This window comes from Lepus europaeus, chromosome 7 (genome assembly GCF_033115175.1).
Source record: "Lepus europaeus isolate LE1 chromosome 7, mLepTim1.pri, whole genome shotgun sequence".
Lineage (NCBI taxonomy): Eukaryota > Metazoa > Chordata > Mammalia > Lagomorpha > Leporidae > Lepus > Lepus europaeus.
Genome location: NC_084833.1, coordinates 31,998,367 through 32,012,303, shown reverse-complemented (window position 1 = coordinate 32,012,303; position 13,937 = coordinate 31,998,367). Strand labels below are relative to the sequence as shown.

General features: G+C 44.9%; 1 protein-coding gene across 12 annotated transcripts in view; it reads left to right on the top strand.

The window, feature by feature from the left end:
- Positions 1–13,937, top strand: part of TCP11L1 (t-complex 11 like 1) — a 54,477-nt gene that overhangs the window by 17,231 nt on the left and 23,309 nt on the right. For 11 of the 12 annotated variants that reach the window (XR_009866370.1, XM_062196341.1, XM_062196334.1 and 8 more), the window contains 3 exons: positions 3,415–3,547; positions 8,095–8,215; positions 10,641–10,861. Coding sequence is in view for 11 of the 12 variants with exons in the window: in XM_062196341.1 (XP_062052325.1) it covers positions 3,415–3,547; positions 8,095–8,215; positions 10,641–10,861 (475 nt within the window). In the remaining variant the exon portion in view is untranslated. The remainder of the gene's footprint in view (positions 1–3,414; positions 3,548–8,094; positions 8,216–10,640; positions 10,862–13,937) is intronic. The other variant, XM_062196344.1, reaches the window with a different exon arrangement.

The following is a 13,937-nucleotide window of genomic DNA, read 5'->3' as shown; positions in this document are numbered from 1 at the left end:
GAGTCACATCTACCCCAACCTGCTGGAATTTTAATTGAGATTGTGCTTAATCTATAGATTGATTTGGGAAATGTTGACATCTTAATAATAAGACTTGAAAAGATGTCTGGGCTTTGATTATGAGTATTTATTTCACCAGTACCCACAAAGCCAATTTTACTTGTGTATCCATTTTGTATTCTTATTAATATTCTCTGGAAATGTTGAGATAAATTTTGTGAAGAGGAATTTTGAGAGTTTTCCCAACTTCCCCTTATGTGACCAAATAAAGATTTTTACCAGACAGGATATGACCAGCTCTTAGATTTGGTTCCTTTTTTGTGTGTGTGTGAGCAAAAGAAGAGAGTAGAAGGAAAAGGAAAACAACTTGTCATTAATTCAAGATCCTTTTTATTTTTAAAAGATTTATTTGTTTTATTTGAAAATCAGAATTATAGCGAGAGTGAGAAACAGATCTTCTATCCACTGGTTCACTCCCCAGGTAGCTGCAACAGCTAGGGCAGGGCTAGGCCAAAGCCAGGAGTGTCATCCAAGTCTCCCACTTGGGTGACAGGAGCCAAGCACTTGGGCCATTTTTTGATGCTTTTCCTAGGCCTTTAGCAGGGGCCTTTAGCTGAAGTGGAGCAGCCAGGACATGAACCAGCACCCCTATGGGATGCTAGCATCACAGGCATTGGTTTTACCTGCTATGCCAGCCCCCCAAAATATCTTTAACCATTAAATCCTGTGCAGACTGGTGATGTTACTTATCTCATTTTATGCTCAGCTCTTGTCAGCATCACATAAAATTGATATAGTTATCTTCTAGGCTTCCAGTGCTTCTCACACTGTGGTTTCTGGGAGGATCAGCATCAGCTATAGTTTTGTGAGAGAGGTAGATTGTCAAAGCCTGCCCCAGACCTGCCTACTCAAAAACCCAGAGAGAGAGAGAGAACCCAGCAGTCTGCTTTCACCAGCCCTCACTCAGGTTCTGGTAACAGGTTGAAATTTAAGAACCATGGACTTTTTATTTATTCTACTTATTTGAAAGGCAGAGTTAGGAGAGAGAGATCTTCCATCCGCTGGTTCAGTCCCCAAAGGCCACAATGGCCAGGGTTGGGCCAGACTGAAGCCAGGAGCCCAGAGCTTCTTCTGAACCTCCCAAATGGGTGCAGGGGCCAAAGCACTTAGGCCATCTTCTGCTGCTTTCCGAGGTGTATTAGCAGGGAGCTGAATGGGAAGCAGAGCAGCTGTCTCCAACCAGCACCATATGGGATGCTGGTGTTGCAGGTGGAGGCTTAACCTGCTATGCCACAACACCCTTGATGGACTTTTTTAGAATAAAAATTACCCTTTGTTCCTTGCCTCAGAGCACCTAGGGAGAATTGTATGAGAATTTTCTTCCTAGAAGTTAAATCTCGGCCGGCGCCGTGGCTCAACAGGCTAATCCTCCGCCTTGTGGCGCCGGCACACTGGGTTCTAGTCCCGGTTGCCCCTCTTCCAGGCCAGCTCTCTGCTATGGCCCGGGAAGGCAGTGGAGGATGGCCCAAGTCTTTGGGCCCTGCACCCGCATGGGAGACCAGGAGAAGCACCTGGCTCCTGGCTTCGGATCAGTGAGATGCGCCAACCGCAGCGGCCATTGGAGGGTGAACGAACGGCAAAAAGGAAGACCTTTCTCTCTGTCTCTCTCTCTCACTATCCACTCTGCCTGTTAAAACTCAAGATTTAACCTTTTTTTTTTTTTTAATCAAAATAGAAGTATGACAACTGATTATGGGGCTGTTGAAACAGTTGATATAGCAGTGAAGTCTCCAGGGCTTCTGTAACAAGGCAGTGGAAAAGGAAATCAGTGATTCTTTTTCAAAGTATTTGATTTAGCGGGTTTGCTTTCTACAAAATTATTGTGACATATCTTCTATTCTTTGGTCAACCTCAGAGCTCTCATAGTATCCTGTACAGGATAGTGGTTTTAAACTTTTTTAAAAAAAGATTAATTCATTTGTTTGAAAGGAAATTAGATATCAGATCTTCCATGTACTGATGCACTCCCTAAATGACCACAACAGCTGGGGCTGGGCCATGCTGAAGCCAGGAGCCCAGAGCTCCATCTGGATCTCCCACCTGGGTTGCAAGGTACTTGGACCATTTTCTGCTGCTTTCCCAGGCACATTAGCAGGGAGCTGCATCTGAAGTGGAGCTGTTGGGAGTGGAACCAGGGCTTATATGGGATGTTGGTGTTGCAGGTGACTGCTTAACCAGCTGTGCCAAAACACTGGCCCCTGAACATTGTTTAAAATGCACCTGGCACCCTGGAGAACTTGATGCTGTTTTTATTTGTAGTGATGCATTCTTGGCACAGTGGTAATTGTAGTGTAAGAGTAAACTGCTGATGGATCAAAAGAGATCTTAAAGTGAATGTTTCCGGGGCTAGCACTGTGGCGTAGTGGGTAAAGCTGCCACCTAAAATGCTGGCATCCCATATGGGTGCCGGTTCGAGTCCCGGCTGCTCCACTTCCAGTCCAGCTCTCTGCTATGGCCTGGGAAAGCAGTAGAAGATGGCTCAAGTCCTTGGATTCCTGCACCTGCATGGGAGACCCAGAAGAAGCTCCTGGCTCCTGGCTTTGATCGACACAGCTCCGGCCGTTGTGGCCATTTGGAGAGTGAACTCGCGGATAGAAGACCTCCCTTCTCCCCCCCCCCCCCCAACTCTGCCTTTCAAATAAAATAAATCTTAAATACTGAATGTTTCCTTTTTTTCCATTTAGGAGTCAAGAGTTAGAACATAAGCTTTCCACTTACTAAAGAAATGATAATCTTTTTATTTTTTAAAAGATTTTATTTGAGAGGTGGAATGAGAGACAGAGGGAGAGACAGAAAGGTCTTCCACCTGCTGGTTCACTCCCCAAATGGCTGCAATGGCTGGAGCTGAGCCGATCCGAAACCAGGAGCCAGGAGCTTCTAGGTTTCCCACAGGGTATAGGGGCCCAAGGAATTGGGCCATCTTCTACTGCTTTCCCAGGCCAAAGCAGAGAGCTGGATTGGAAGAGGAGCAGCCAGGACTTGAACTCTTGCCCATATGGGATGCCAGCAACACAGGTGGAGGATTAACCTGCGCCACAGCGCTGGCCCCAAGGGAAATGATAATCTGTAACTAGAGTGTATCGAAGCCTCAATTTACTGTAATCATTTTACATTTAGTGAAAAGCTTAGTGAAAATCAGATGTTTCAAAAATTATAAATGATCTCTGCTTTTAGGCTTCTAACTTAAAAAAAAATAAAGGTGAAATAGGTAAGATTCTGTAGCTGTTTGAAAATGCCAGACGATTTCAACAGAAGGCAGAATATTTCCTGGTATCAAAACTGATGCTTTCTCCCTATTTTTGGAGAAATTTTACTCTATGGGAGGGAATCTCTTACACTGGGTTTGTGTTGCAGCCAGCCCTGCTCGATTTGTGACAGTAGAAGAACTTGTAGAGACAGCGAAGGGAGTCACTAACATGGCTCTAGCCCATGAAATTGTAGTAAATGGAGACTTTCGGATTCAACCAGCTGAACTACCAGAAGACAGGTAAGGTGACTGCTTAGTTGTCTTGTTCATTAGATCACTAGCATTTCCCACTTCTGGAAATTCCTTCAGTCAATAACACTATATTCCAGCAAGTTTTTTCTTTTGTACATTATTGCTAAAAAAAAAAAAAAGGTTCCTATCCTAGGAATTCCTTAAGTTTGAAAGTGAATCACTGATCCTTCAAAGTGCAAATACACACGGTCTGGAAGTCGGTGAAAGTCTTTCATGCCAGCTTTTCCTTACTTAATGGGATTTAACTGCCTCTTGTGTTTTCATTGCATCGTTTCATTAGTTTCTTTGTAACTGTCACATAGTGCTGTTGTTGTTGGTTTACTTGCATCTTTCACCAGATTGTAAATCTCACAAAGGCAAGGACTATGGCTTATTCTTTGTATCCCTCATGCCCACAGCTATCAGGTTTTGTTTTGTTTTGTTTTGTTTTGTTTTTTTTAATTTTTCCTATTTTTTCTTTTTTCCAGATTTATTTACTTGAAAGGCAGAGTTAGAGGGAGAGGCAGAGAGAGAGATTTTTCATTCACAAGTTCACTTCCCGAATGGCTGTAACAGCCAGGGGTAGGCCAGGCCGAAGCCAAGAGCTAGGAGCTTCATCTGGGTCTCCCATGTGGGTACAGGGGTGCAAGTATTTGGGCCATCTTCCACTGCTTTCCCAGGTGTATTGGCAGGGAGCTGGATCATAAGTGGAGCAGCCAGGACTCCAAGTGGTACCCATGTGGGATGCTGGTGCTATAGATGGTAGCTTAACTGGTTACACCATAGTGCCAGCCCCCAGAGTTATTTTATTTATTTGAAAGAGTGATGGAGGAGGGGAGATGGGAGGAGAGAGAGATTACATTTACTGGTTCACTTCCCAAGTGACCACAGTGTCTGAGGTTGGGCCAAGCTGAAACCAGGAGCCTGCAATTCCATCCAGATCTCCCACATAGGTGGCAGGAGCCCAAGGTCTTGGACCATCCTCTGCTGCCTTCCCAGGTACATTAGTAGGGAGCTGGATTGGAGATGGAACAGCCAGAACTCCAACTGGCAATCACGGGAAGCTGGCATCACAAATGGTGACAGTCAACCCACTGTACACAGTGTTGGCACCTATTTTTCTGTTTTTATTGAATCTGAAACTGCTGATTGTAAGATATACCCTTTTTAAAAGTATTGCCGTAAGAATTGCCCATTGTAATCTTATTGTTATAAGAAAGAAGAAACATTGCCCATTATAATCATTGCCCAGGGACACATTAAGAAAGATCCAGGGGCCAGTTTTGTGGCACAGTGGGTTAAGCCGCCACCCGCGATGCTGGTATCCCAAATGAGTGCCAGTTTGAGTCCTGCCTACTCCACTTCTGACCCACTGCCACCCATGTGGGAGACCTGAATGAAGCTCCTGTCTTTGGGCTGGCCCAGCCCCAGCCTTTGTAGCCATTTGGGGGGTGAACCAGTGGATGGAAGATGTCTCTATCTAACTCTGCTTTTCAAATAAGTAGATATTTATTTATTTGGGAGCACCACAGACAGAGGGAGAGACAGAGAAAAAGGTCTTCCATCCGCTGGTCCACTCCCCAAATGGCTGCAACGTCCAGGAGCCTCTTCTGGGTCTCCCATGCGGGTACAGGGGCCAAGCGTCTGGGCCATCTTCTGCTTTCCCAGGCCATAGCAGAGAGCTGGGTTGGAAGAGGGACAGCTGGGACTAGAACTAGTGCCCATATGGGATGCTGGTGCCATAGGCGGAGAATTAACCTACAGCACCAGGCCCAAAGTAGATCTTTAAAAACAAAGCAAAACAAAGGAAAATAAGTTGCAGAGTTTTTTTTTTTTTTTTTTTTTTTTTGACAGGCAGAGAGGATAGAGAGAGAAAGGTCTTCCTTTTTGCCGCTGGTTCACCCTCCAATGGCCGCTGCGGAGCCAGGAGCCAGTTGCTTCTCCTGGTCTCCCATGCGGGTGCAGGGCCCGAGCACTTGGGCCATCCTCCACTGCCTTCCCAGGCTATAGCAGAGAGCTGGCCTGGAAGAGGGGCAACCGGGATAGAATCTGGCGCCCTGACCAGGACTAGAACCCGGTGTGCCGGCGCCGCAAGGTGGAGGATTAGCCTGTTAAGCCACGGCGCCGGCCAGAGATGTTAAAATGTGAAAAAATATAGTTGGTTTTAGATTGAGGAAGTGTGGGTGGGAGGTGCCCTTCTTTCAGCAGTTCACTGACATCAGAACTCCGGAGTAGGGGCAGGTGCTGTGGTGCAGCAGGTTAAGCCATCACTGCAGTGCCAGCGTCCCATAAAGGTGCCAGTTCAAGTCCCAGCTGTGCTACTTCTTACCTAGCTCTCTGCTAATGCACCTGAGAAAGCAGAAGATGGCCCAAGTGCTTGGGCCCCTGCACCCATGTGGGAGACCCAGATGAGGTTCTTGGCTCCTGGCTTCAGCCTGGCCCAGCCCTGGTAGTTGTGGCCATTTGAGGGGAGGGAATCAGTAGATGGAAGATCTCTGTCTCTCTATCTCTCCCTCTCTTTCTCTTTAACTCTGGCCTTTAAATAATAAGTAAGTCATTTTTTTTTAATAACAACTCTGGAGTGGAAGCCTCTGATTTTCTTGGCCTGCTCCTCATGCCAGTGTCAGACCCTGTGGCAAGGAGGAAGAGGCTGGGTGGATCAGGGCTCTCATGTTGATAGGGAAAGAACAGTTTTCTGTGGAGTCAGGAAGCAGACATGCCTTAATGTCTTGTTAGGCAGCATTTGACGACGTGCAGCCCCAGCTATTAAGTGAGCCTGGGAAAGCTTAACTCTGGCAGTGGGGATTGGAACTGCCATCATGGGCTTATTAGATCAGTCATGACTTAGTTTCACAGGCAGAGTATCTTGTTGCGCTGAAAAACACTGGTTTCTCTTACCAAAATATACATATGCCTGCTGGGATGGCAGGCTATCCCTTCTACTGTCGGAGGCTTATAAATTGGACTTTACAAGTATTTGTTATATTACCTTTTTTTTTTTTTTTTAAAAGACTTATTTTAAAGGCAGAGTTACAGAGAGGCAGAGGCAGAGAAAGAGGTTTTCTATCCATTGGTTCACTCTGAAATGGCTGTAAAGGGCAGAGCTGGGCCAATCTGAAGCCAGGAGCCTGGAGTTTCTTCCAAGTCTCCCATGCAGGTGCAGGGTCCCAAGCACTTGGACCATCTTTTACTGCTTTCCCAGGTCACAGCAGGGACCTGGATCGAAAATGGAGCAGTTAGGACTCCAACCAGTGCCCATATGGGATGCCAGCACTGCAGGCAGTAGCTTTACCCACTGTGCCACAGTGCCCTTTGTTACTTTTTGACAGTAATGAAAAAACATTTGTTTTGCTCTCAAGGCACAAGACTGGTTTAATGAGATGTTACACCTATATTTAATTGTTATAGCTTGATACCTATTTAAATAAATGTCCCATGTATCTCATGGGAAATAGGATATTTTTAGGAACTCACGTCTTTCTACTTGTTACATATCAAATAGTTTTCATCTTTTTTTTTTTTTTTTTTTTTTTCCCGGACAGGCAGAGTGGACAGTGAGAGAGAGAGACAGAGAGAAAGGTCTTCCTTTGCCGTTGGTTCACCCTCCAATGGCCGCTGCGGCTGGCACGCTGCAGCCGGCTCACTGCGCTGATCCGAAGGCAGGAGCCAGGTGCTTCTCCTGGTCTCCCATGGGGTGCAGGGCCCAAGCACTTGGGCCATCCTCCACTGCCTTCCTGGGCCATAGCAGAGAGCTGGCCTGGAAGAGAGGCAACCAGGACAGAATCCGGAGCCCCAACCGGGACTAGAACCCGGTGTGCCGGCGCCGCAAGGCGGAGGATTAGCCTATTGAGCCACAGCGCCGGCCTTTTTTTGTTTTTAAGATTTATTTGTTTAAGAGGCAGAGTGACAGAGAGAGGCAGAGACAGAAAAAGATATCTTCCAACCTTTGGTTCATTCCCCAAATGGCTGCAACAGTTAGGACTGGGCCAGGCTGAAGCCAGGAGCTAGGAACTCCATCTGGTCTCCCATTTGGATGCAGGGGTACAAGTACTTGGGCCATCTTCCAGTGCTTTTTCCCAGGCACGTTAGCAGGGAGCTGGATCAAAAGTGGAGCAACCAGGAATTGAACCAGTGCTCTGAATTCAGCATTATAGGGTGCATCTTAACCTGCTGTGCCACAGCTCTGGCCCAGTTGTCATCCTACACCTCTTAATTATAAATATCCTAAGAAATTTACTGATGCCAGGGAACTAAAAATTAACAGCTCTGCTATTTTTATCATATTTCACCATGACAAGCTGTTAGCTGGACTGATATTGGCTGTCCAATTAATTGGAAGTTGTACTTTCCAATCAGGTATCAATTGGGAAAAAGAAAAAAAACACTAAAATAAAGTATGTCAAAGTATGTCTTTGATTTTAAATAGGCTTGGAAAATATTTTGTTGAACCAAAATTATTTTTAAGATTTCTTGCCCTGACCCATAGGATTTGTGCTTTTAAAAGTGATGCTGCAATATTTTGTTTAACTTCTTGTCCTGTTTTTCATTGCCTCCAGCTTGGAGAAGAAAGTGAAAGAGATTGTACATAAAGCTTTTTGGGATTGCTTGAGTGTCCAGCTAAGCGAGGACCCCCCGACATACGACCACGCCATCAAACTTGTAGGAGAGATCAAGGAGGTGAGACATAGAGCAACTGGTCTTTTCTAATGTCAGGAACATTTATTCCACCGCGTGGTGTGACTGTGCCGGAGACTTGAAAGAAACTGAAGGATCAAGAAGTTAAATTCCTTGCTAAAATGTGGATTAAGAGTGTCTTGGGCCTAATGCCCTGTTTTTAAAAATGTCGAGCAAGTCACGATAACCTGAGGGTATTATTCTTGTAAACAAAGAAAGATTAATAATTTTTTTTTCCAAAATGAAAGCTACTTTATTAGGCAGATTAAGTTGATTATATGCTCACTTGAGCAGTTGAATTGTCCAAGAAATTTCCTTTCTGAGACCCTTCAAGACTTAGATTCCATTTATGTGCAGTTGTTTTCTCAGACCTCTAACTTCAGCCTGGAGTTGAGCAGAAACACAGCTTAGTTTCCCTCAGACCACTCCTGGACTCCAGGCAAAGTGCTGGACTTTGAGCTGATGAGCAGTACTGGTACTAGTTCCTGGAGAAAGACCAGGCTATGGCTGAAAGGTTCCTTAGACGTGGTTGCCCCCATTCCTGGCTTCCCCAGTTGCTCAGATGTTCATAGTTTTTTAAACAGAATTACTTAAAGCCAACAAAAGTTATTTTATAAAATATTTGATTATTTATAAAAATTTTAAAAAGATTTATTTATTTGAAAGGCAGAGTGACAGCAAGTTCTTCCATCTGCTGGTTCATTTCCCAAATGCCTATTACAGCTGGGGCTGAGCTAGACCAAAATCAGGAGCCAGGAACTTCATCAGAGTCTCCCATATGGGTGACAGGGACCCAAGTATTTGGGTCATCATTTGCTGCCTCCCAGGCACATTAGCAGGAAGCTGGATCAGAAATGGAGGCAGAACTGTATCCTAAGCAGACCCACATGGAATGCAGACATCCCTGGTAGCAGCTAACCCATTGTGCCACAATGCTGGCCCATATACATTCTTTTTTTTTTTTTTTTAAGATTTTTATTTATTTGAAAGTTAGAGTTACAGAGAGGGAAAGGCAGAGAGGGAGGGAGAGAGGAAGAGGGAGAGACTGTGAGTGTTATCTTCCACTGTTGGTTCACTCCCCAAATGGCCTCAATGGTCAAGCCTGTGCCAGGCTGAGCCAGAAGCCAGGAGCTTCTTCCAGGTCTCCTTTGTGGGTACAGGGGCCCAAGCACCTGGGCCATCTTCCACTTCTTTCCCAGGCACATTAGCAGGGAGCTGGATCAAAAGTGGAGCAGCTGGGATTCGAACTGGCACCCATATAAGATGCCAGTGCTGCAGGTGGTGGTTTATCCTGTTATGCCACAGTGCTGCCCCACCCATAAATTCCTTTTTTTTTTTTTTAATTTTTATTTACTTATCTGAGCGGTAGAGTTACAGACCGTGAGATGGAGAGACAAAGGTCTTCTATCCGCTGATTTACTCCCTAAATGGCCGCCAATGGCCGGAGCTGCCAATCTGAAGCCAGGAGCTTCTTCCAGGCCTCCCATGCGGTGCAGGGGCCCAAGGACTTGGACCATCTTCTGCTTTCCCAGGGCATAGCAGAGAACTGGATCGGAAAAGGAGCAGCCAGGACTCAAACTGGTGCCCATATGGGATGTTGGCGCTGCAGGTGGAGGATTAACTTACTACATCACAGCTGGCCCTTATAAATTATTTTTTTTCTTTCTTGCTTTCTTGCTTTTTTTTTTTTTTTGACAGGCAGAGTGGACAGTGAGAGACAGAGAGAAAGGTCTTCCTTTACCCGTTGGTTCACCCTCCAGTGGCCTCTGCGGCCAGTGCACCGCGCTGATCCGAAGGCAGGAGCCAGGTGCTTCTCCTGGTCTCCCATGGGGTGCAGGGCCCAAGCACTTGGGCCATCCTCCACTGCCTTCCCGGGCCACAGCAGAGAGCTGGCCTGGTAGAGGGGCAACTGGGACAGAATCCGGCGCCCCGACCGGGACTAGAACCCGGTGTGCTGGCGCTGCAGGCGGAGGATTAACATAGTGAGCTGCGGCGGCCGGCCTATAAATTCTTAATACATGTGGATGCATTCTATTTATAATGGCAAAGCAGTTTCTTTGGAATAGAGAAGACCTGAGGTGGAAGGACTGGTTTTGTAATGCCTTTACAGATCAAAGAACTTTATCTGTGGAAACTGGAATCTGTGGTTGGCTCTCAGGCTTACATTAATCCATGTGTTTTCTGTTTTCACCATGAACAGTTTTTCCTTTCATCAGGTGATTTCTACCTAGAGCTTAAATGGAAACTTAAGTAGCTATTCTAAATAAGTTGTAATAAGCATGTTTTTCTGTAAATTTGTTAACAAGAGCTTCAAATATGTGCAGCTTTACAGTAACAGTTGGTAAGTCCTTTTTTGTTTAGTTATGAATTCTGTGTAATAAAACATGTCTAAGAAACCTTGATTAAACTTAACTGTGCTCTCTTGTAGACTCTCTTATCTTTCTTGCTGCCTGGTCACACTAGACTGAGAAACCAGATAACAGAAGTCTTGGATCTGGATCTGATAAAGCAGGAAGCAGAGAATGGGGCCCTAGACATTTCCAAGCTGGCAGGATTCATTATTGGCATGATGGGGACGCTGTGTGCACCTGCTCGAGATGAGGAAGTTAAGAAACTAAAGGACATTAAGGAAATAGTGCCCCTTTTCAGGTAGGAAAACAGTTAATAGCCCTCTACATTCAAAATGCATTGCCTATTTTCAGATTTAAACTTCCTGAAATCTAATGATTTATGCATTTGAAAAAAAATTTAAATATTTAAAATATAGAAAACTAGGAACAAAAGTCACCCATAATTTTACTGCATAATCACTATTATCATTTTGATATATTCTTAAAAATTATTTATTTACCGGCACACCGGGTTCTAGTCCCGGTTGGGGCACCGGATTCTATCCTGGTTGCCCCTCTTCCAGGCCAGCTCTCTGCTATGGCCTGGGAAGGCAGTGGAGGATGGCCCAAGTGCTTGGGCCCTGCACCTGCATGGGAGACCAGGAGAAGCACCTGGCTCCTGGCTTCAGATCAGCGAGATGCGCCGACCGCAGCGGCCATTGGAGGGTGAACCAACGGGTAAAGGAAGACCTTTCTCTCTCTCTCACTATCCACTCTGCCTGTCAAAAACTAAATAAATAAATAAAAATTATTTATTTAAAAGGCACAGACAGGGGCCAGCGCTGTGGGGTAGTGGGCAAAGCCGCCACCCGCAGTACCAGCATCCCATGTGGGCTCTGGTTCGAGTTCCAGTTGCTCCACCTCCAATCCAGCTCTCTGCTATGGCCTGAGAGGGCAGCAGAGGATGGCTCAAGTCCTTGGGCCCTGCTCCCGTGTAGGAGACCAGGAGAAGCTCCAGGCTCCTGGCTTCTGATCAGCACAGCTCCAGCCGTTGTGGACATTTGAGGAGTGAACCAGTGTATGGAAAACCTTTCTCTCTGCCTCTGCCTCTCTGTAACTCTGCCTTTCAAATAAACAAATAAATCCTCAGAAATAAATAAATGGCACATAGACGCACACGCACACACATGCACACAGAGCAAAGAGAAAGAGTTCTTACATCTGCTGGTTTGCTCTCTATATGCCCACAACAGTTGAGGTTGGGCCAGGTCAAAGCCAGGAGCCTAGAACTCAGTTCCATTCTCCCACATGGATGGCAGGGACCCAAATACTTGAGCCCATTTTTGTGTGTTTATCAGATAATATATACCATATTAATATTAATATATTAATAATTGTAATATATAAGGTTTTTTTAGAAAAAATTCTAAGCTTACAGACAAGTTGAAAAGCAGTACAGTCAACATTCATGTATCCTTGATGTGAAACTACCAGTTTCATATTTTGTCACATTTGCTTTATCTTTTTTGTGTACTTGTATACTGTTTTTTCTATATACATACTTAAAATTCAATTTCAGTAAGATTAGTAACAATAAGAACAGTTGTAACAGTCGACTGTAATAAATGTTATGTGAATGTGATCTCTCCCTCTCTGCTCTCCCTCTTTCTCTTCCTCTCTCTGAAATTTTCCATTTTTGGCCTGTAGTTCACTGTGGGTAACTGAGACCTTAGAATGCAAAACTATGGGTAAGGGGGAAAGTGTTTGAGTCAACTTTTTATTACTATAAAAATACCTGAGGCAACCTAACTTTATGAAGAAAAAAGTTTATTTTGGCTCGAGGTCTAGGGGCCTCATCTGGCAGTGGCCTTGTTGCTGGCAGAGTTCTGAGATGGCACAGGACATCATGTGGCAGGATCCAGGAAGCATGCATGTCTGTCTGTGTGTGGTTTCTTAGCCACCAGGATTTAGTCATGTGGGCCCCACCCTAGCCACCTTGTCCAATTTAATCACTTTCCAAAGTCCTCACCTGAAAACATATTAACTGGATTCTTGTACCATTAGCGTCAGACTTTGAGGACTAAACCCCTGAGTGCAAGGGGGACAAATTTTCAAACCAAAGCAGATGGGGGATGACTACTACAGCTTCACAATGTTACCATTGGGGCAGCTGGTTAATGTGCACTGTATTTCTTACAACTCCATGTAAGTACATTTGTACACTTATTTTATAATGCTTTCAATAAGTAGCTGACATGAGTAGGGATAGTGTTAACAGAAGTCAGGCCTGCTGGTCCCGTGGGTCTTAGGTTCGGCCCAATATTCAGACTCACAGGACTGCCCTGGGCCATAGGTTTGGCTCCGTCTCTACCACGGCTTGCCTGTGGGCAGCCTGAAACGTTCACCAGACAGCTCGGGTATGAGAGGAGCCTGACAAAAGGGTGCAGACTCACCTGGTTTCAGGAGCCGAGGTGTTTTATTACAGCTCTATAATCTGGCTTCCAGGGTTCCCATAAGGGACAAAAACATTTATATAAGCTATCCCATACAGGGAAGTCCAAAGTGTGGTGTCCCAGCCGGTATTTGTGGTTTGTTATTTCTTTCATTCCAGATGCAATTTGTGAGTCAGATGTTTCTTTTCCCATAAAGGAATTGCTTAGCACCATTTTGATATATACACTTTTATCTGTTTATAGGAAAGCAAAGCCAAGCAGTTAACCAGAAATCAAATCTTCAGGCATAATCATATCACTCCTTACCCATATTAGTATAAAAATTATGGACACTTGATTGCAGTTATATATATTTAAAATTAAATATGTAGAAGACTAAAAAGTTAATATGGACTATATGTTAATATGAGTAGATAAGGTTTGGTACTATCCTCAGATTCAGGCATCCTCTGAGGGTCTCGGAAAACTCCCCATGAACTTGGGGAGGCTACTGTAATATCACAGCTGACATACTGACATTGCTGTGAACCATTCTTCTTATTTAGAGTTCCTTTTTCACTTGTACTCATTTATTTATTTGTGTATTTAGCTTTTATACAATTAATTTTAATTGTTTAAACTTGTATTTCAACACAATAGGGATCTTTTGCATTACCTTTTTTAAAAAAAATTTTTTTTAAAGATTATTTGAGAGGCAGAGTTACAGAGTGAGAGAGAGACACAGAGAAAGGTCTTCCGTCTGCTGGTTCACTCCACAAATGGCAGCCACTGCCGGAGCTGAGCTGATCCGAAGCCAGACGTTTCTTCCAAGTCTCCCACGTGGGCGCAGGGGCCCAAGCTCTTGGGCCATCTTCCACTGCCTCCCCAGGCCATTAGCAGAGAGCTAGATTGGAAGAAGAGCCGCCAGGATACGAACTAGTGCCCATATGGAATGCCCGTGCC